General features: G+C 44.7%; 1 protein-coding gene across 3 annotated transcripts in view; it reads right to left on the bottom strand.

The window, feature by feature from the left end:
• Positions 1-664: 664 nt before the first annotated feature.
• ss18 (SS18 subunit of BAF chromatin remodeling complex) overlaps positions 665-22800 on the bottom strand; it is a 76059-nt gene continuing 53923 nt past the window's right edge. For 2 of the 3 annotated variants that reach the window (XM_060823900.1, XM_060823902.1), the window contains 2 exons: positions 19319-19446; positions 665-2009 (listed from right to left, as the gene is read on the bottom strand). In XM_060823900.1, the coding sequence (XP_060679883.1) occupies positions 1983-2009; positions 19319-19446 (155 nt within the window). In that variant the 3' untranslated portion in view covers positions 665-1982. Of the gene's footprint in view, positions 2010-11989; positions 15063-19318; positions 19447-22800 lie in introns of those variants that run through there. The other variant, XM_060823901.1, reaches the window with a different exon arrangement.

Here is a 22800-nt window from a genome sequence, read left to right as displayed (position 1 = left end):
ATTGATACAACGGGACAATTTCCATCGAGATGCCTTGCTATTTCTTCCTTGATAATAGACTCAAGCATCTTCCCTACCACAGAGATTAAGCTCACTGGTCTACAATTCCCCATCTTTGTCTACTTCCCTTTTTAAATCATGGCATCTCATTTGCTGTATTCCAATTTATTTGAAATCACCAGTTTTCAGGGCACTGTCCCTTTGTCAGGTGAAGAAGTGTGGCTCCAAAAACTTGTGATTTCAAAAGAGCCCTGTTGGACTATAACCTGGTGTTGTGTGATTTCAGAATTTGTTTCCCCCAATCCAACACCGGCACCTCAACAACAGGGTTCTCTGGGTAATAAATGCTAGCCTGGGCAGCAACACTCACATCCAATGAATTAATTTTTAAAAAGTGTATATTTCCAAGTCAGGATGGTGAGTGTCTTCGAGGGGAACTTGCAGGAGATGGTGCTCCCATGTTATCCGCTGCCCTTGTCCATCTCAAGAACATTTAGCGCTACTGAAATCACCTCAAGAAATGACACAGCCCTGGGTATTGATTTCACATGTTGCCACATTGAACAAGCTCGGGTCATTCGCGACCCCTTTCCTACTCCACGTTCAGACAGTAAAATACTTGTGCAATTAATCGCAGGAAAATAAAACACAAATGACATAGAGCAGCTTGTGAAATCACAATAATTTATTTGCCTTTTAGTAATGATCCAGTGATGCACAAATTTCAAATATCAATAAAATACTGAGCGGAGGGGTCTGTCACAGAACGTACAAATGGTTGACGAGTACAGATGTGAATAATAATACTGTTTGGGTTCCTTTGCCAAATCTGTACACACAATGATCAGTTTAACCAAATGTCCAGAAATCACCACCTACCCTCCGAAATATGTCTTTAAAAACAGAAAGGGCTCGGTTTGGCGCGGGGAGGGGAGTTGGAGATGCTTAAAGGAGGGTTTGTTTGGGACAAATAAAAGTCAATTACTACTCAAAGCAAAACCCCACTCTTTAAAACAATCAAGTTAAAAATCAGAAGCGTAACAAATTCTTCTAGTCTATTGTTCAATACGTAACATTACAAAATTGTCATCATTTTACGTTAAAACAAGTTTGTGCAACAACGATTAACCCTGGTGGAATTATTCTTCGAAATTTCCTCCTGGGAGGAGATTTCACAAAGTTTGAGCTTGTTTACTGGTTTACATGTAATCCGAGCAGATTTTAAATATTAGTCACCCACAATTCAATCGAATTGGCCGACAGCTTCTCTCCTCAGTCTATTTTCATTTAAAATAGTTTCTTTCCTGAAAATCAGATGCATCACATTTTCCCTCCACTCAAGAAAAATCTGCTCTTCTGCTTTTTAAGAAATAAATCCTGCTCGTAACAAATGTTAATTCTGCTTAAGTAAAGTCAGTGTGAGAAACAAATATGGCACAGTGTGGTTAATTTACAGAGATGTTCAGGGTCTTGGCAAAGCAGATGGTGAAGCCTCGTATGTGCCCCCTCTCTCTCTCAGATGACCAAAGCAGGGTATCTCAAAATTTAGCACAAGGTCCCATTGACTGGATGAGTGCTGGTGGTCAAATTTAACAAGGTGGGGGACTTGGTGGGAGGGGAGATGCGGGGTGGTGATGGTGGGGGTGGGGGGGTGGGGGGTGGTGGGGGGAGAGAGGGGTCCTCTTTCTCAATTTTCTGTGTTAACGTCACTGTTGAAGAACAGCTAAGACAGAGCCTTCACGTCTTAGAGATGATGTCACACAGCAATAGCCTGCAATTAGCCACTAGGTATTAGACTGGGTACTGTCCAACCTCAGAGACAATGGCATCAGCTACTCAGACGTCAAAATGTTTGTCCTGGACACAAGGAGGTGAAACTTTGATGAATTGCTGGTGGCGGTTAGACACCCATAGTGCAGAGGGTTAAAAAACAAGGCCCTTATCAGAACGTTAGGCGGCTGGAAAAAAACGATACGACTGACTCACTGCTGGTAATTCCCATACTGGGCCTGGAGGGAAAGCCAAAAACAGAGAGAAATGAGACCGGTCGGAAAATACTGTCAATCGTGAGAGATGCAGGTATCATAAATAGACAATTTTTGCAAGGTTTGTAGCTCAGGTTGAGGATTTGGGTGTAGGTTTGCTCACTGAGCTGTAGGTTTGATATCTACAGTTTCATTACCTGGCTAGGCAACATCATCCAACCTTCACTTGGAGGTCACCACCGATGATGTTACCTAGCCAGGTGATGAAACATCTGGATATCAAACATACAGCTCAGCGAGCAAACCTAAATAGACAATACTAGTGCTGTCAGTACTGAGACTGTTACATTTTATCCTAATCAACCGACTCAGGGATATTACAACCCTCTTGGGCAGGTGGAACTTTAACCTGGGCCTCCTGGTTCAGAGGTAGGGACACTATCACTGCATCACAGCTGCCCTAAAGTGGAATTAAAATTTCATCTTCTGCTGTAGTGGGATTTGAACCTGCGTATGAAGTTATCAGTTTGGGTTACTGGCCCATGTGATATCATCATTATAGCACCACCTTGTTCATGTACAGTTTCAATGACAGCAGGTGACCTCTTCACTATTGCAATAGCAAGCTTTCATTGATATAGTGTCTCAATATAATCAAAACATCCCAAATTAATATCATTCTTTAACCTCAACTTTACATTCCTGCATATCCCCCATAATTTTTTCAGGAGGTGACTAAGATGATTAATGAGGTAAAAGTGGTTGATGTTGTCTACATGGACTTCAGTAAAAGCCTTTGACAAGGTCCCTCAGGCCAGACTGGTACAAAAGGTGAGGTCACATAATATCAGGGGTTCACTGTCAAGAGGGATACAGAACTGGCTTCGTCATAGGAGACAGAGGCGAGCGGGGGAAGGATGCTTTTCCGAAGGGAGGGTTGTGACTAATGGACCCCTGCTGTTCATCGTCCACACAGATGATTTGGAGGAAATAGTAGCTGGTCGAATGAGTAAGTTTGCAGGTGATACAAAGTTTGGTGGAGTTGTAGTTAGTGAGCAGGATTGTCAGAGGATACAGCAGGATATAGATCAGTTGGAAACGTGGGCATAAAAATGGCAGATGGAGTTTAATCCAGATAAATGTGACGTGATGCACTTTGGAAGGTCAAGTACGGGTGGAAATTATACAGTGAATGGCAGAACCCTTAGGAGTAATGATATGCAGAGGGATCTGAGTGTGCAGGCCCACAGATCACTGAAGGTGGCAGTGCAGGTAGATATAGAAGTTAAAAAAAAGGCCTATGGCATGCTTACCTTTATTGGAAGGGTGATTGGTTATAAGGATAGACAATTTATGCTGCAGCTTTATAAAATTTTAGTTAGGCCACACTTGGAACATTGTGCACAGTTCAGGTCACCACCCTACCAGAAGGATGTGGATGCTTTGCAGAGGGTACAGAAAAGGTTTGCAGGGATGTTGCCTGGGATGGGGGATTTTAGCGATGATGAAAGGTGGGATAGACTGGGTTTATTTTCACTGGATCACAAGAGAATGAGGCGTGACCTGATAAAAGTTTAAAAGATTGTGAATGGCATGGATAAAGTGGGAATTATGAGGCTTTTTCCCCAGAGTGGAAGGGCCATTTATGAGGGGATACAGATTCAAGGTGCAGGAGGGGAGAGTTTAAAAGAGATGTGTGAGGCAAGATTTTTACACAGAGGGTGGTGAGTGCCTGGAACACATTGCCAGTGGAGGTGGCCGAAGCAGACACAATAGCAGCATTCGAGGAACACCTGGATGGATACATGAATAGAAAGGGAGTAGAGGGATACGGATGCTGTAAATGAAGACAGTTCTAGTATGGAAGCACAGGCTTGGAGGGCCGAAGGGCCTGTTCCTGTGCTGTAATCTTCTTTGTATCTACAGCATAAGGTAAATCTTCAAAGATCTACCTTTGGTAAAGACATGTTGGCTCTGCTTGCCTACCTCTAACTTATCTCAGTGCCCTGTTAAAGGATTGTTATGTAAGAACTTTGAATATTTTCCCTATGACAGATGTTAAGCTTATGGTTTGTAGTTTCCTGTTTTTTGATTCCCCCTCCTTTCTGAATAAAGAAGTTACATTTGCTGTTTTTCAATCTAAATGAATATAATGAGTTCTGGAAAATTAAAACCAACCCATTAACTATCAAACCAGTTATATCGTTTAAGACCTTAGGAAGAAATCCTTTAGTACCTGGGGACTTGTCAACTTGCTTTTCAAATGTTTTGCTCTATTACTTCCCAGAAAATTGTGATTTTCTGGTTCCCCCTCCCTCCCAATTGTTGACTTACAGCCATTTCCTGGATGTTACTTGAGTCTTCTTTAATGAAGGATAAGGCAAAACATTTGCTTAATTCATCTGCCACCTCCATTACTAATTTCCCAAATCAGGTTCTACAGGAGCAACACTTTGTTAACTTCTTCCTTTCTTAAAAATTTTGAAGAAACTTTTAAAGTTTTGGATAACTTTCTCACATATCCAATTTTTCGCTCATTGTTAATCTTCCAGTAATTTTTGTTTACTGTTTTCCATAAGTTGTCCAATCTTCTGTCTTTGCACGATTAGATAAGTCTGATACTAAAGATAATCACAGATGGCAGATCCGAGTTCTGGGGCTCACCGTGGCAAATGGTGAAATTTAAAATTTAATAAAAAGCTTGTAAGAAATAAAAGATTGCGTTAAAAATAAGGCTGGGTTCACTAATAGGGGGAAAAAAAATTGCCACTCTTATTCAGTCTGGCCAACAGGTGGCTCCAGGTAACTGAACTGAAGCATTCAAAAGGGAACTAGATGATTATTTGGACAGAAATAAGGTGCAAGTCTATGGGGAAAAAAGTGCAAGATTGGCACTAGATAATTATATTCATATGAAGAGCCAGCACAGACACAATGGGCCAAATGGTCTCCTTCTGCATAGTAACAATTCTGTTCTGAAAGCTGCTAACTGTCCTCAGAAACATCTGAGTCATTGAGGGCATAACTCAAAATATTTAATTTTAAAAATCCAAGCACATTTCCGAATTATCATCAAGATGGCCAAGGCATAAGGAGGAGTGCTGAACTGAATGGAAATACTGTGGATGCGGGAAATTCAATACAAAGACAAAGACAGAGAGCACTACAAATGCTGGAGATGCCTGGTGGGATCTGTGGAGAGAGAAGCTTGTGTTAATGTTTCAAATCCGTGTCTTTTCATCAGAATGGAGACAAATTGGAGATCAATTGTGTTTAAACGTGGTTGGCGCAGGTGGGGAAGAGAACAGAAAGGGAGAGATTGGGTGGAGGGCGGGAATGTTTTTGAGAAAGGTGCAAGGATAGAAGGTGGCACAGTGCTTAGCACTGCTGCCTCATAGCGCCAGTGACCCAGGTTCGATTCCAGCCTCAGACAACTGTCTGTGTGGAGTTTACACATTCTCCCAGTGTCTGTGTGGGTTTCCTCTGGGTGTTCCAGTTTCCTCCCACAGTCATATAGATGTGCAGGTTAGGGTGGGTTAACCATGGGAAATTACCTTTATAGCGTGCAGGTTAGGATGGGTTAACCATGGTAGAGTTATAGGGATAGGATGGGATGCTGTTTGGAGACTCGATGGGCCAGATGGCCTCTATCTGCATTGTAGGCATTCAACAAATTCTGACTTTGCTGGTGAGACCTCTATAAAAGTTGGAAGAACGTGCTTTTTACCTTGAAGGTACAACACACTGAAACAGAAGTGAATTTTAACTTCAATTCCAGTTGGAATTTATTCAACAAGGACATTTCTAAACAAGTTCTTTATCTAAGAAAGTAGAGGTAAATGTACAGTTTATCTTTTCCCTGAGAAGATTAGATTAGACTTACAGTGTGGAAACAGGCCCTTCGGCCCAACAAGTCCACACCGACCCGCCGAAGCGCAACCCACCCATACCCCTACATTTACCCCTTACCTAACACTACGGGCAATTTAGCATGGCCAATTCACCTGACCTGCACATCTTTGGACTGTGGGAGGAAACCGGAGCACCCAGAGGAAACCCACGCAGACACGGGGAGAACGTGCAAACTCCACACAGTCTGTCGCCTGAGTCGGGAATTGAACCCGGGTCTCAGGCGCTGTGAGGCAGCAGTGCTAACCACCGTGCCGCCCACAATGGTTCCAGTGGATCCAATCCCAGGTTTCTCCGCCCTTTCCTTCCCCACTCCCTGCCAGCAGTGAGATGGCCTCACTCTGACCAAATCCTGGGAACTGATTGGGAATCATGACGGCATGTTGGCACCCACCTTCCCCGTCACTGACAGTCATCACTCTGAATTGTTGACTCAGTCTCTCAGCAGACGCTACCTGGCCTAGTGTATCTCTGGCATCCACTGTACTCCACTTTCCAAAGAATGGTTACACTGCAAGTGAAAGCCTTTTAACCCATCACGACTGTACTAGTCCTCTGAATGAACAATGTACTTGGGTCCCAATCTCCTTTCTCTGTATTGTGGAAATATTTCAAATCCCATTCAAGAGCCTCGACTGAACCAGACTCCACCACATTTTCAGACAGCGCACTCCAGACCCAAACCATGTGGATCAGTTTCTCCCTAAGCCATCACGCTACCTTTTGCAAATTACCTTAAGCCAGTGCCTTCTGCACCTGGAGTCTTTCATGGATAGTAACAGTTTCTCCTGAAACATCTTGATCCCAAATCTCCTCTCAACCTTCTATCCAGAGAACACAATCTCAACTTCTCCAGTCTGTCTACTCAGAACTATCCCTCGCCCCTGGGGCCAATCTCGTGAATAGAGACAGATTCTTGATCAGTCGGAGAACCGAGGGGAGAGCAGGTGTGAGGAATTCGGATTAGCCACGATCAGGATCAGGACTAAAGGGCCTAATACTGTTTATTTTCCTTATGGTCTTTAACTTTATGGCATTGTCGCCAATGCCTTCACTGAAGAAGGTCCAGAACTCAATATTCCAGTTACTGCTGAACCAGTGCCACATGAACTCATTGCTCTCCCCCAGAGAGAATAGTGACTCTTCTACCATTCACAGCTCATGCCAGACATTGTTTATATGTTAATTCACAGAATGGGAGCATCACTGGCTAGGCTAGCATTTATTGCCCATACCAGAGGGCAGATAAGAGTCAAACACATATGGGTTGCAGCTACATGTAGGCCAGATCCAGTAAGGATGGCAGTTTCCTTCCCTAAAGGACATTAGTGAACTTTAACAACAATCAAAAACGGTTTCATGGTCACCAGACTCTTAATTCCGGATTTGTATTAAATTCAAATTTCATCATCTGGCATGGCTGGATTTGAACCCAGGCCCTCCAGGATCAATAGCGCATTGGTAATTCCACTAGGCCATGACCTCCCCTTGATCCAGGAGGCAATCTGCCCAGATACTGAGGGAGTCAGAGGTACTGTTCTTCAGGCAACACCTCAGGCCCGGCTCCCCTGTCTGCTCTCTCAAGCGACTGGGGACATTATCAGGAACAGCAGCAGGTTCCTTATCAATATCTATCCTACATCCAACACCAGCAACAGAAATAATCAGATCATTATCCACAAGCACTCACGCCCTCCACCACCGATACTCAGTAACACCAGTGTGTACCATCTACAAAATGCACGGCAGAAATTCACCAAACATCCTCAGACAGCACCTACCAAACACATGACCACTTCCACCTAGAACGACAAGGACAGCAGGTACATGGGAACATCACCCCCTGCAAGTTCCCCTCCAAGCCAATCACCATCATGATTTGGAAATATATCGCTGTTCCTTCAGCATCACTGGGTCAAAATCTTGGAATTCCCTCCCTAAGGGCATTGTGGGTCTACCCACAGCACATGGACTACAGCGGTTCAAGAAGGCAGCTCACCCCCACCTTCTCAAAGGGGCAATTAGGGATGGACAGTAACTGACTGCTGTAATTCCTATGCTAGAAGATGCATACACAAGTGTTTCAATGCTGTAAAACAAAGTCCTGTAAGGTGCTAGAAAAATGCAAATTTTTTTTTAAAATTCTCCATAGCCACCCCACCTCCAATCGTCTGGATTTGACTTTTCTACATCCTAATCCATTTCAACATTACACAGGATTTGGGCACCACAGGATTTAGACCAGCATGTATTGTCCATCCCTAATTGCCCAGAGGGTATTTTTGAGTCATTTACATTGCTGTGGGTCTGAAGAAACACACTGGCCAGGCCAGGCCAAGTAAGGATGGCAGAGTTCCTTCCTCTAAGCGACTTTATTGAACCAGATGGGATTTTATCAGCCATCAACTCATTTTTCTTTAGAGGACACTTCTGGGATTTTCGGAGCAGATGCTTTGTCTGGTTTTAGGCAGTTATTTAATTCATTCTCACTGAACTCCCCTATTAGGTAACGCTGACATACAGCAACAATACACTAAGGATTTGTACTAACTTTCAAGACACAGTATTTAATTCGGTAAAGACAACAAGCGTATGTTAAAAGAATTTTTTTCTCCCTTCAATATAATTGACAAACACTTCAACATGAGAAAAGCCATCACTCCTCTACAGGTTGGGGAGGATACACCTAATGCATAAAAGGAAACATATTTAACAAATTCTCCAATCTCCTTTACTCAACCTCAGACTGAAATTTAACAATTGACAGCGCTGGTTACATTTGGATCCACTACATTCTTCCCAAGTATAGTCTATGGACCCCTACATCAGATATTCTACATTCAATTGCAAAGAATTCATTACTTCTTACAGCCTCCTTCACACCTCCATCTGGAAATCTCCATCTTCCTCCCCAAGCCCTTGTGCAACTGTCTCTCCAACTCCCCACTGCACCTGCCCTCCTCTGGACAACAGCCCTACTGTTTATCATCAGATAGAACCCTCAAATCCTGCACAAGTCACTTGGACCTTGGTAAGAGGCTGCACCAATCCTGGACAATGGTGACTCTAAGACACCCCATGCCCCACCGGATCAAGCTCTCACTCCCTCACAAAAGGTCAGGCTACTACGTACTCATTGTTATCTGCGAGAAGCCTTTACATTACCACTGGAACTGTAGAATCTTACAGCTTATCCCTTTATTTCCTTAGTTTAAAAAAGAAAGACTGTGATGTTAACTATTAGCTTATTTACTTATTTTTCTACTTATTCTATGAAGTAATGCTTAACTTTTTAACTCTTGTTTCTCTTACTACTTTGTACCTAGGTACTAAGATGGTGCCTTGTGTGGTGACATTATATACTTTTCACTGTACTCCTGTACTTGAGTACAGGTGACAATAAAAACAAAGTCTAAAACCACAGGCCATCTGGTCCATCGCCCTTGTGCTGGACCTTTGAAAGAGATGCCCACTTAATCCCTTTCACAATCATCCTCTCCCTCTCTTGTAGCCCTGCTAATTTTCCCCTTGAAGTATTTAACCAGAGAGTAAAGAAATACAAACTGCTGAAGACCTTCAAGCAGGTCTGGCAGGAACTGTGGAGACAGAAACAAAAGTTAACAGCTCAGATCATTGAGCTTCTACCAGGACCAAGACAGAACAAAATATGAATTGAGTAGAATGTTCAAAAATGGACCATCACCAAATTATACCTGTGCAATTTTGAAAATTATGTGCAACTTGTTACAACACCTTTGAAAGTTACAATCCCATCTCAAACAAATTAGAGTCTAGAGGCATAGAGATGTCCAGTACAGAAACAGACCAGTTGGTCCAACTTGTCCATGGCGATCAGATATCCTAAAATAATCTAGTCCTGTTTGCCAGCACTTGGCTCATTCCATACACACACACACACACCACCCTCTACGTGAAAACATTACCCTGCCATCACCCTCCCGCAAAGATGCTACAGAAATGCAAGTTCATTATCCTTCCATCCATTAAATATTATATAAAAATTATATTAAAGCTAAAGTGAGTAAACTGATGTGGAGGTGCCAATGTTGGACTGGGGTGGACAAAGTTAAATATTACACACGAGCAGGTTATAGTCCAACAGGTATATTTAGAAGCTCTAGCTTTCGGAGCGCTGCTCCTTCATGATGACACACAACCACCTGATGAAGGAGCAGTGCTCTGAAAGCTAGTGCTTCCAAATAGACCTGTTGGACCATAACCTGGTGTTGTGCAATTTTTAACGAAAGTGAGCATATTCAGCTGAACGAGAGAACCTAACAGAGCAGGAGGACGGAACAAGCTAGGTCTCTGTCCTTTAGACAACATGGACAGGTTGTTTCCCCTGGGCAAGTGGGGGACAGGTACCAGACACACGCATTAATTCACCTAACTGGGGAAAGGCGGAGTTTAGGAATGGTGAGAAGGGGGAACTTTCTCTCCTGGAAAGTAGAGAGAGAGAGCGAGAGAGAGAGTGTGAGACAGAGAGAGAGTGTGTGAGACAGAGAGTGAGAGTGAGAGAGAGAGACAGAGACAGAGAGAGAGAGAGACAGAGAGACAGAGAGAGAGAGAGAGAGAGAGAGAGAGAGAGAGTGTGAGACAGAGAGAGAGTGTGTGAGACAGAGAGTGAGAGTGAGAGAGAGAGACAGAGACAGAGACAGAGAGAGAGAGAGAGACAGAGAGACAGAGAGACAGAGAGACAGAGAGAGAGAGAGACAGAGAGAGAGAGAGACAGAGAGAGAGAGAGACAGAGAGACAGAGAGACAGAGAGAGAGTGTGTGTGTGAGAGAGAGTGTGTGAGACAGAGAGTGAGAGAGAGAGAGCGAGTGTGTGAGTTTGAGTGTGTGTGTGAGAGAGTGAGTGAGTGAGTGAGGTGAGTGAGGTGAGTGAGCGAAGTGAGTGAGTGAGTGTGTGTGTGTGTGAGAGAGAGAGTGTGAGAGAGAGAGTGTGTGTGAGAGAGAGAGAGTGTGAGTGTGTGTGTGTGAGAGAGAGTGTGCGAGAGAGAGAGTGTGCGAGAGAGAGTGTGCGAGAGAGAGAGTGTGCGAGAGAGTGTGCAAGAGTGAGAGTGTGCAAGAGTGAGAGTGTGCAAGAGTGAGAGAGTGAGAGACCACAGAGAAGACTGCAACCCAATCACAAATATGGGGCCAGGTGGGTGGATAAACAGGAGAGAGAAACGGAAGGATATGGTGATGGGTAGAGATGGGATGGGGGTGGGCGGGCTGGAGTGGGGGGGGGGGGGGGGGGGAGGGGGGACAAAAAGAGTCACATAGAACAGCAACACCAGCACGGAGCTGAAGAGCTATCTGACCTCTTTCTGTGCCCTACATTGCTACATAAAAGCCTTCTGAAGAGTCCTAAAAAGGAGATATAACTACACCTATACCATCCTCCAATGGAGTTATCAATAGCTCAGGATTAATAGTTCACTAACATCGAACTTTAGCCGACTGCTCTGATAAGGCAGGAGAGTGGAGTCCATGATTATCAGATCAGCCATGACCTCATTAAATGGTGCGGCAGGATCAATGGGCTGAATGGCCTCCTGCTGCATCTAAGTCCTATTTGTTCATGGGATGAGGGTGCTGTTGGCCAGGCCAGCATTTATTGCCCTTCGCTAATTGCCAGAGGGTAATTAACACGTTGTTGTGGGTCTGGAGTCACTGGCAGGCCAGACCAGGTAAGGATGGGAATTTATAAACAATCGACAGCCAGTGAGCTGGCTCTTAGTTACAGACTTCTTCATTGAAGTCATAGCAGGTGGTGGGATTTGAACCGACGCTCCCCTGAAAATTAGCCTGGCATCTGGATTACAACTGCAGCGACGTTACCTTCTCCTGAAGGATACGCATCAGCCAGGGCACCACCCACCCTCCCTCTCTGAAACAGCATCATGTGACCTTTCACATGCAGCTGATCTCTTACAGTCTTATGATACCAGACACCAGAGCCCAGAATAATCTCAGGCCAGGTCATTCAGCAGAAGTGAAATGGTTTTGCTCAGTTCTACACTGAGCGAATATTCCAGTTGATGCGAGAATGGAGGAAAACCCTCTAATATGGATACTGCACAACAGACATTATGAATATTCAAGATATGTTTATAAAAATTCAACACATTACATGTTAACACTGCCCCAAATGGAGAACACACAGTATAATGGTTGAACACATTGACCATACAAAACTTAATTTAACTTCTAACGCACAGAGTGAGGGGATGTAACAGAGTGATATCCAGCACTAATGATCAAGTAACAAATTCTCCACAATAACGTTCCTCAGCAAGCAATAGCTGCACATTTTTGTTTTAATGAAAACGCTACATTTTCTGCCATTCTACAGACACTGCCCGTGAAGACGTCTGTTTTTCATCAGTTTCTGACTGCAATGCCACACACAGATATTGCAAAATATTGACCCGACAGCAACATTGCGAAAGAAGTAGCCAGGAACACACAATCATTCATGCCAACATTGCTTGGATTGCATCTATTTCCTAATATAATGTGTTTAGCTTTGGAACAGCCCCTGATCTTTCTGGGGAGCAGGTGCTCTGGAAACCATTATTCCAAGCTCAACCACTTTGATACTAGGTCACAGAGCTTGACAACAGTAACTTTCGAATTTGGCTGTTGCACAAGGACAAAGACTAGTGAAGATCAGCTAGTTTCAGAAACTGCTTCTGGCTGCACTGATACCTATTATTCAACGGATCCCTGGACATTCCTTCCAGGTACAGGACAGCAAGAAAATGATTTATTACAGCACAAGTTACCAAAGGTAAAAGGTTACATCAAAAGAGATGTCAGCAAGGTGCACTCAAATAATTTATGCAGCTTATCTGATTGAGCTACAATTAATACTATTTGCACTTGGACCTATTTATACAATTAGCGACCATCTCCAACATATGTGTGTGTGTGTGTGTGCTCACACTCGAGTGAGAGGGGCTGGGACCATCCTGGGGTAAGGTAGAGCAGGAGACAGCAAGGCGTTCAGATCAGTGGAGCGTATACACGAGTTATAAAAAGCAGAGACAGGGTTACCTTCTATCATAAAGAATATCATTAGTTATGAGAGATTGAGAGAGAGAGAGACAGAGAGCGAGAGCACGCATAGGAGAGAGTGTGAGAGATTTCCTAGCAAATAAAAATAATGATCTCATGTTTTGCTGACAAATTACAGAGCTAACTTCGACCCCTCTTTAATAACAGAGAGAGCTGTTTAGCTTCACGAACAAAGCCAGAAACTGAGAGTGTGATGAGAGATTAACAAAGCAATGTGATATTACCAATACGTGGAATATGGCTTCTTAATAAATCCACTCACAATTGTTACCCATCCCCATCACAGGATGTGGGTGTCTCTGGCCAGTCCCAGCATTTTTATGCCCATCCCTAATTGCCCAGAGGGTAGTTAAGAGTCAAAGACATTGCTGTGTGTCTGGAGTCACATGTGACCAGATCAGGTAAGGATGACAGATTTCCCTCTCTACAGGACATGAATGAACCAGATGGGATTTTATGACGATGGCTACACGGCCATCTATGCTGAGACTAGGTTTTTTTCTCCCAAATTAATCAATTGAACTGAAATTCCTCAGCTGCTACACCCACACTTCTGCATTAGCATAATCAGCCTCTACATTCCTCATGCTGTAACACAGCAACAATGCATTAACCCTGATCGAGCAAATTAAAACTCTCTCTGATCAATACTACTTGGCTGAAATATCCCTTTGCTCTGAATCTGGTGCGTTGACTCAGTAAGGGTCTCTTTCAAAAATAAAAAGGATGGGGAATGTGCGCTGGGTGCAGAGGGACAGGGATTACGGGGAAGTTCGGTGCCACACAAATGGTGGTCACCGTGTGAACTCACTTCATGAGGTGGAAGCATGGGGCAGTGTCTTAGAGAGCTACAGCGCAAACAAAGACCCTTCAGCCCATCGAGTCTGCCTGTCAAAAACAGCCACTTCACTCATTCTAAAGTATAAAAAAGCATTCAGTTGAGGCCCATTGCAAGGTTGGCAGGTTACCTCAAATTAAACTGTAAGGGAATGAACAATATGAGCAACGGGTGCAAATGCTCTTCATTAAAAAACAGAAAGAGGAACCTGCAAGATGGTCAGAAAAAAATACATGAACAATTTTGAGAGAAAATAACATTTGGCATAAATCAAGTATTAACCTTTGGACATTGAGAGTCACCATATTTAACACTCGCCACCCCCACCTTGAGTTATTTAATTTGACGCTGGGAATGGGTTTTTATCAATATTGTTTCTGAAAGCTGTGTGTGAGCCTAATGTCCAGTCTCCAGAAACACTTGCACTTCAGGCAAAAGCCTTGCTCACTTTCTCTCTCCTGCATAGCCTAGCAAATCAATACAAAAAAAAAGCAGAAAACACTATTTCATGTTGGTAACGGACAATTCTTCAATATTCCGGTTTCTCAGCATCTTCAATTCAAAAAAAAACAAACAAACAAACAAACAATCTTGGTGTGATCTTGAGAGAGGATAACCAGGCTAGTGAGGACATCAAGAACTATGGAGAAAGGGATATTGCAGAGTCTGGGGCCTAGGAATACAAGATGAGAGATCAGATTGTGCTGGAGGAGGTGTTATCTGCTGAGTCCCATGCACAGCGGAGGTCGGTCACAAAAAGATTGGTGCACAATCAAACCGAAGTCTGGGACCTCCATCACGCCTGCTCCATATCGAAAAAACAGAAGACGGCGTTTGGTCAAGTCTTGCATCAAATCATTTGTGAAATTGGATAGACCCAAGAGGCACAGTGAAGTGACGATGGAGTGTATGATGGTTAGAAATAGCTGGGCACAGTGGGATACAGGGAGGGTGAGAGGAGCACTGGTCTGCTTAACCTGGTTACCACCAGTCTCGTCAATCTGGTCACCAACCATGTGGCAACCACAGAATGAGCAATGTTCCTCCCATTGCATGCAGCATCCAAAAGTCATCAATTTCCCCCCCCCTGTCCCTGGCTGTGCCTTTGCGACCGGTGTGGGCTTGTGTTCCGTTTTGCATTCTTCCTCCTCCTGTGGCTGACTGGGGGCCAAGTGTGGAAACTAAAAACTTTCTGGGTGAGTGGCCACGTTCTTCCCAAGCTCCGCAGACGATTCATTGCAAGTTCTGTGGAGACACAAGAGTCCCAAAACTTCAGACTGAGTTAAAGTTCGACTGAAAACCCCACTGAATTTGTACACATGCAGACAGCAACACGACATCATCTTTTAGAAAGACATACTTTATCCAAATTCCATTCCACAAAGCAACTGGATGAGCATTACCACTGGTACGAAGATAAAAGAATGATCGACATTTACCTGTGAAGTTTTAAGGAGGTCTTTGACTATAAATGGTTTCTTTTCACCTCTTCAGTGGGGTCAGTGGCCCTTTATGCCCTCCTCCTTCCCAGCTCCATAAGCTACAGAGGGGTCAGCTGGAGACTCTGCCCACCCTTCCACTTGCTCCAGCTTCGTTAACAGTTTCCAGAACCTTCTGTCTTTCAGCTGTCGGAGCTCCTGTTTGCATACATCTGCGAAGACTCCGTAACCCGATGACCGAGAAATCTTCGAAGGGAGTTCGGGACTTAAAGCTTCATCAAAACAAAACTCAAGGTGTGTCTTTTGCCCAGCACCCCCTTGCCCTCCCCCTCCCTCAGCGCTTGCGGCTTGCAGGATTTCTGCTCTCCACGTGAAGAGTAAGGGCTCAAGGCCGACTGAGCGCAATTCCTTTCCCAAGAACAACAAACAGAGGGGAAAGAGAAGTGATTCTCATCTGCAAGCGGAGGGTGCTAAGGTAAGAGGAAACTAAGATTCCAACAGCAAGCTGATAGCGCAGGACATAGGGACTGTTCCTTATCGGTCACTTTCCATTCTCTGCGGGTCGGATTTTATGAATTCTACTGAATCTTGTACGTATCCACACAGCAGGTGGTTTCTTCCTGCAGATCGACTGGAGATTCTTGTCTGATGTGTCCAATTGGAGCAACACCGTGAAAAAAAATACAACTTAAAACAGCACTAGGGCCAGGCCACTCAGCCCATCTTTGAAAGTGCAAGTCATATTTCCTCCACTCTTCTTCCTCCAAATTCATACAAACATTAACTCAACGAGTTAGTGGGGGGGGGGGGGGTCTGACATTGACCTGCCATTGCTTCAGATATAATGCAGAAAAATTCACTTCAGGCTACAGGCGTGACCATTGGGTAGTGAGTCATCCCTTGGCAGGGTGTAAGCCAGAGGCAATACCACAATCTAACGTGCTGCTTGGAGGGTTAATTGAATTCAATTCCCAGTACATGTTGAAATTCTTGCGCATTTAACCAAATCACACAGATACAGGACAAAAATGGAGGCCATTTGACCGGTCATGTTTTGGATTAACCACTCAACAGTTCCCATTGCCCACTGCTAGGAGGTGTCTCACACTTCCCCCAGTGTTACAATCCTGGATCAGATCCCAGTTTAGCCATGGGACCCCTCAAGTCTGTTTCACCATTCAATGAGCTCAGGGCTGATCAGAGACCGAACTCCATTTAACTTAATAACCTTTTGTCACCAAATAACACACAAGCTCCAATTTAAAAATTAACAAATCAATGAGCGTTTGCAGGAGAGAATTAGAAGCTTCCCCCACCCTGTGTGTTCAAATGTAATTTCAAAAATAGGAGGTGGCCATTCAGCCCGTTCAGTCTGCTCTGTCATTCAGCACAGACATGGCTGATTGTTGAAAGAAACACATTAGCATGTTTGAGCCACTTTCCATAATTCTGTATACCAATGATAATCCAAAATCCATCAATCTTTACGATAAATACATTTAATGACTGACTCTCACATCCCGCCAGGCGAGAGAATGCCAAAGGTACTTTAACCCGCTGAGTGGAAAGAGTCTCCTCTAGGACGAGATTGTATCGGACGTATCTTTAAATGTTGGCCTCTATTTCTAGACTCAGGGAAACATTTTAGCTGCATCTATCCTTTCAGTATTTTCTAAGTTTCTACAAGTCTCCTCTCATTTTTCAAAACTCGAGTAAATACAGTTCCAATTTTTCCAAACCTCTCTCCATAGTTCAGTCCCACCATCCCAGGAACAAGTCTGGGAAACCTTTGGGTAATAATATCCTTCCTGAGATAAGGAGACCAAACCTGCACACAGTACCCCAGGTGTGGGTATAACCAAGCTCCTATACAATTGAAGCAAGAGTTCACTGCTCCTGTACTCAAATCCCTTGGAATAAAGACAAAGACATTTGGCCCCGTGTCCATATTGTGAAGATCTGGGGCCCAAGTACAGCTCCTTGTGGTACCCTACTTGTCACAGTCTGTCAAGGTCAGAATGACCCATTCTTTTCTATTCCCCATTTCCTGTCTGTCAGCCAATCATTAATCCATGCCAGTACGTTCCTTCCTGTACCATGTGATTTGATTTTGCTAACCAACATTCTGTGGGGGGGCCACATTAAAAGTAAATTCAGAATTAGAATCGCTACAGTGTCGAAACAGGCCCTCCGGCCCAACAAGTCCACACTGACCAAAGAGTATCCCATACAGACATTTTCTTGCTCTGACCCACAGGAAGTATTCCAGAGCTGACCGGATTTTGGGAGATAAATCACAATGCATCAACTATCTCTGTAGTCAACTCCTTTCGTACTCTGGAATGTAGACCATCAAGTCCTGGGGAGTGATTAACTTACAGCCCCAGTAATTCCTTCAGGACAATGTTTTTTAACCGATTCTAATCTACTTCAACTCCTCATTCTGGTCACTTGGATCGTTAATTTTGGGAGACTTGTTGTATTAGTGATTTTTGAGATTTCTTGTATCTTCCTCATTGAAAACAGACACAAAGTAATCATTCAGCTTCTCTGTCATTTCTCCATTCCCCGTGACCCTGCTTTGGTATGGATCCATATTATTCTTGACCAAACACCCATTAATGATTCGGTCAAAGGTTTTACAGTCTATTTGTATGGTTTTTTTTCCTGAAATTGTATTCATACTCTACACTTCTTTCCTATCAGTTTTGTGCTCCTGGTGAGCTGTGTTCCCGATTCTCAGATTTCTGTTTGTCCTTCTGGTAAGCTGTTTCTCTCTGCCTCATACAATCCTTAAGCTCCTTATTCATTCCTGGTTGACTATGTATTTGAGATTTTGCACCTTGATAGAATGTATAGTTGCTATAATCCATGTGATAATTCTTTAAAGACGATCCATTGCCTATTCCTTTTCATGTATTTCCTAACCCAGTTTAGCCACTTGGGGTCAAATACCTTCATAATTTCCCTTTGTCAATTTACAACATCCTTGTTTCAGCTTGAACTGCCTCACTTTTAAACATATGCAAATTTTTAAACATGTTATGGTCACTCATCCCTATATATACATAAATTATACACGCACACACACACACAAATGAACACAAATTTCATATAATGCCCAGTATATACAGCTAAAGGCGTGGTGCTCAGAACAGCTCCCAGTCTCTCCAGGCGCAGTCTAACATTAACACTGGTCTTTTTCTCATTTTCCTTTCTCTATCACTTGCTCAGCCAGCTGCTACCTTGCCTTTCACCACTCCTCCAGGCAGCTTTGCTCTCTTGCTTGTTCCTTCATCAATCACAAAACACCTACAGTGCAGAGAGAGGCTATTTGGCCCTTCCGGTCTGCACCGACCCTTCGAGGAGCAGTCCGTCCCCATCCCTGTAACCCCATATTGGCCACAATTAGCCAACCCAGCCTGTACACTATGGGACAATTTCCCATGGCCAATCCACCCTAACCTACACATCTTTGGACTGTGGGAGGAAACCGGCACACCCAGAGGAAACTCACAGGGAGAATGTGCACAGGGAGATTGAACCCGGGTCCCTGGCACTGTGAGGCAACAGTGCTAACCACTGAGCCACTGTGCTGCTCTTTGCCCTTGTACCTTTCTCAATTGAGTCCTCACCCCCTCTCTCTCCTTCTGTTCTCCTCCCCCCCACCCCCAAATTCACCTCTAACCTGTCTTCACTCTGATGAAAAGACACAGATTTGAAACATTAAGACAGATCCCACCAGACATCTCCAGCATTTGTAGTACTCTGTGTTTGTATTAAATTTCCAGCATCCACAATATATTCATTCAGTTCAGCACTCCTCCTCCCCACCTCCCCCCGCTCCCCCCCACCATCCCCCCCCCTCAGTCATTTGGGTTATGTTCAGTTGATGTGCTTGGTTATTTTGAATTGTGTGTGTTAACAGGAACCCTCAAACCTCCTTGGATTGTTTGAAAATCCTCCTCATTTGCACATTAAGGGCAGGCTGATGTCTCAGTCCGCTGGATTCGGTTCCTGAGGGTAAAACCATTGGCAATAAACACACCGTACATCCCATACCTGGTCATACCCATAAGGCCTCTGCTGCTGCTGGGGTGGTCCAGGTTGGGGGGTTCTGTAGCCCCCGTACTGCTGACCCTGGCCTTGTGGATAGTTTGGATACTGGTTCGGAGGAGGTTGGGAAGAACCTGCAAACAAAATCGAGAATCAGCCCACCAACCAACATGTCAGACACCCCAACGCCCTGAACCAATCCGCACTCGGACGCGGGAGTTAGCCAAGGGTATGGCCTTCAAACCCAGCTTTCTCAAACCCACTTCACAAACAATGATGACAGCACTTGAGGAGTGCAGATTTCACCAGCTCGCTGAAGAAGCTACTTGCTAAATTCCAGTCCTTGTAACCCCCCCATAGCCCCTCACTCTACTCTTCCTCCTCAGCTAATTAGCCAACTCATGACTGACCCTAACTCCACCACTCTCTCAGACTCGGTGTGCTAGACCCTGACCACTTACTGTGTGGGCAATGACCTCATTGCTTTTGGTTTTAAACCAATGAGCAGAAGATGTAGCAGCCAGAAGGCCATTCAGCCCATCGAATCTGTTCCATCATTCAATGGCTGATCTGATAATCCTCAACTCCACGTTCCTGCCTTTTCCCCAGAACCCTAGAGTCTCCTTCCTGATTAAAAATCTCTCTCAGCCTTAACTATAGCCAATGACCCAGCCTTGGCAGGTCTCTGCTGGGCGGCACGGTAGCACAGTGGTTAGCACTGCTGCCTCACAGCGCCTGAGACCCGACTGACTGTGTGGAGTTTGCACGTTCTCCCCGTGTCTGCGTGGGTTTCCTCCGGGTGCTCCGGTTTCCTCCCACAGTCCAAAGATGTGCGGGTCAGGTGAATTGGCCATGCTAAATTGTCCGTAGTGTTAGATGAAGGGGTAAATGTAGGGGTATGGGTGGGTTGCGCTTCGGCGGGTCGGTGTGGACTTGTTGGGCCGAAGGGCCTGTTTCCACACTAAGTCTAATCTAATCTAATTCCACAGATTCACCCCCTCAGAGATTAAATCCAGCCGAAGATAACTGCCAACTGCAGGTACCTGTGACAGCATGATTATGGTCACTATTCTTGCGTCCGTCCCATCAGCCTCTGACTTCATCGTGAGCCAATGACCTCAGTGACCCTGGGTAAGAGAGCTCCACAGACCATGGAGAGCCACAAGCACAACCACAACCACCTGATGAAGGAGTGGCGCTCCGAAAGTTAGTGTGCTTCCAAATCCTATTCCTATTCTGTTTCTGGGCGGCACGGTGGCACAGTGGTTAGCACTGCTGCCTCACAGCGCCAGAGACACGGGTTCAATTCCCGACTCAAGCGACTGACTGTGTGGTGTTTGCACGTTCTCCCCGTGTCTGCGTGGGTTTCCTCCGGGTGCTCCGGTTTCCTCCCACAGTCCAAAGATGTGCGGGTCAGGTGAATTGGCTATGCTAAATTGCCCGTAGTGTTAGGTAAGGGGTAAATGTAGGGGTATGGGTGGGTTGCGCTTCGGCGGGTCGGTGTGGACTTGTTGGGCCGAAGGGCCTGTTTCCACACTGTAAGTCTAATCTAAATAAACCTGTTGCAGTATAACCTGGTGTTGGGTGATTTTTAACTTTGTAAACTCAATCAAGTTTGAGAGACTCATCCTCCCACGCACAAAGCCATGCTTCATATCGCTGATAAGTCCATATTTTTCCAAATGCGTGTAAGGCCTGTCCCTGAAAATCTCCTCCAGTAGTTTCCGTACCCCGGATTTCCCTGCTGCCCTGCTTAAACAACGGTCCAACATTGACATCCTGCAGTCAGTGACCACTGTTAACTACCCAGCCAATTGCTGTAAAATTCCCAGCCAAGCCTCCTGCATTTACGTCATGAATCTACACCACAAGTAGCAAGGGACCCAGCACACAGCTCTGTGCAGCGCCACTGGAGGCTACTTTATTTTTGCAAAAATAATGTGTAAACCATGACCTTTGTGTACGGTTCTGGGCTGTAGGAAGGCGGTAAACATATCAGAGCATGGAGGAGAGGTCTATAATAACAGTTCTAACCATGATCAACTTTAGTGAGGAGGATAGATTGAAGACGTTATGACTGTTCTCCTTGAAGAGGAAGGCTGAGGGATGATTTGACTGAGGTTTTCAAAACCACCTGATGAAGGAGCGTCGCTCCGAAAGCTAGTGCTTCCAAATAAACCTGTTGGACGATAACCTGGGGTTGTGTGATTGTACACCCCAGTCCAACACCGGCATCTCCAAATCTTGATTGAGTTTATTTGAGGATGTAACAAAGATGGTTTGTTACTCCCAAAGGTGCTAGATATTGTCTACACGGACTTGAACAAGGTGTTTGACAGGGTTCCTCATGGCAGGCTGATACAGAAGGTGACCTCACGTGGGACCTGTGGTAAAATGAATACAATGCTGCCTGATGTGCTGTGCTTTTCCATCACCACTCTAATCTGGACTCTAATCTCCAGCATCTGCAGTACTCACTTCTGCCTGCCTGAATACAAAACTGGTCCAGTCATCGAAGACAGAGAGTAGCAATGGAAGGGTGTTTTTCTGACTGGAGATCCCTGACCAGTGATGTACCACAGGGATCAGTCCTAGGACCCCTATTGTTTGTAATATCTATAAATGATTTGGAAGAGAATCCAGATGGCCTGGTCAGTAGGTTTGTGGGTGACACACAGATTGGGTGAGCTGCTGATAAGTGAGGAGGAACTCCAGGATATAAATAAGCTGGAGACTTGGGCGGAAATATGACAGATGGAATTTAAACAAGACAAATGCGAGGGGATGCATTTTGGAAGGCCGAATGCAGGAGGGGAGTATATAGTAGATGGCAGAATCGTTAGTAGCATAAACATACATAGGGATCTCGGTACAGAGGTCCACAGCTTCCCTGTAAGTGGCAACACAACTGGATAAAGTGGTCAAGGCAGCGTATTGATCTGGGCAAAGAGTAAAAAAAAACTAGCAAGCCATGCTCCTGCTGTATAGAAGTTTAGTTGGCCATCATTTGGAATATTGCATACAATTCTGGTTGTCACATGACCAGTAGGATATGGAAGCTTTGGAAAGGGTACAGGAATGGTTTACCCTCCACGCCAGGCAACCTCCTGGTATCAGCTATAAGGAGAGATTTAGCAAACTTGACTTGCTTTCACTTGATTGTTAAATAATGAGGGGTAACCTGACAGAAGTTTACAAAATTATGAGACAAGGATAGAACGGGTAGTCTTTTTCCCAGGGTAGAAATGTAAATTACTAAGGGACACAGCTTTAAGGTGGAAGGGGGAAAGTGTAAAGGAGATGCGAGAGACAATTTTTTTTTAAAACACAGAGGGCGGTGTGCCCAGAAGGCACTGCCAGAGGTGGTGGTGGATACAACAGCAGTGTTTAAGAGTCATAGAGTCGTGGAGATGTACAGCATGGAAACAGACCCTTCAGTCCAACCCGTCCATGCCAACCATATATCCCAACCCAATCTCGTCCCACCT

The sequence above is a fragment of the Hemiscyllium ocellatum genome, chromosome 4, assembly GCF_020745735.1.
Source record: "Hemiscyllium ocellatum isolate sHemOce1 chromosome 4, sHemOce1.pat.X.cur, whole genome shotgun sequence".
NCBI classification, from domain to species: Eukaryota; Metazoa; Chordata; class Chondrichthyes; order Orectolobiformes; family Hemiscylliidae; genus Hemiscyllium; species Hemiscyllium ocellatum.
Note: the sequence above shows the minus strand (reverse complement) of the source record. Positions and strands in the feature narration are given on the sequence as shown.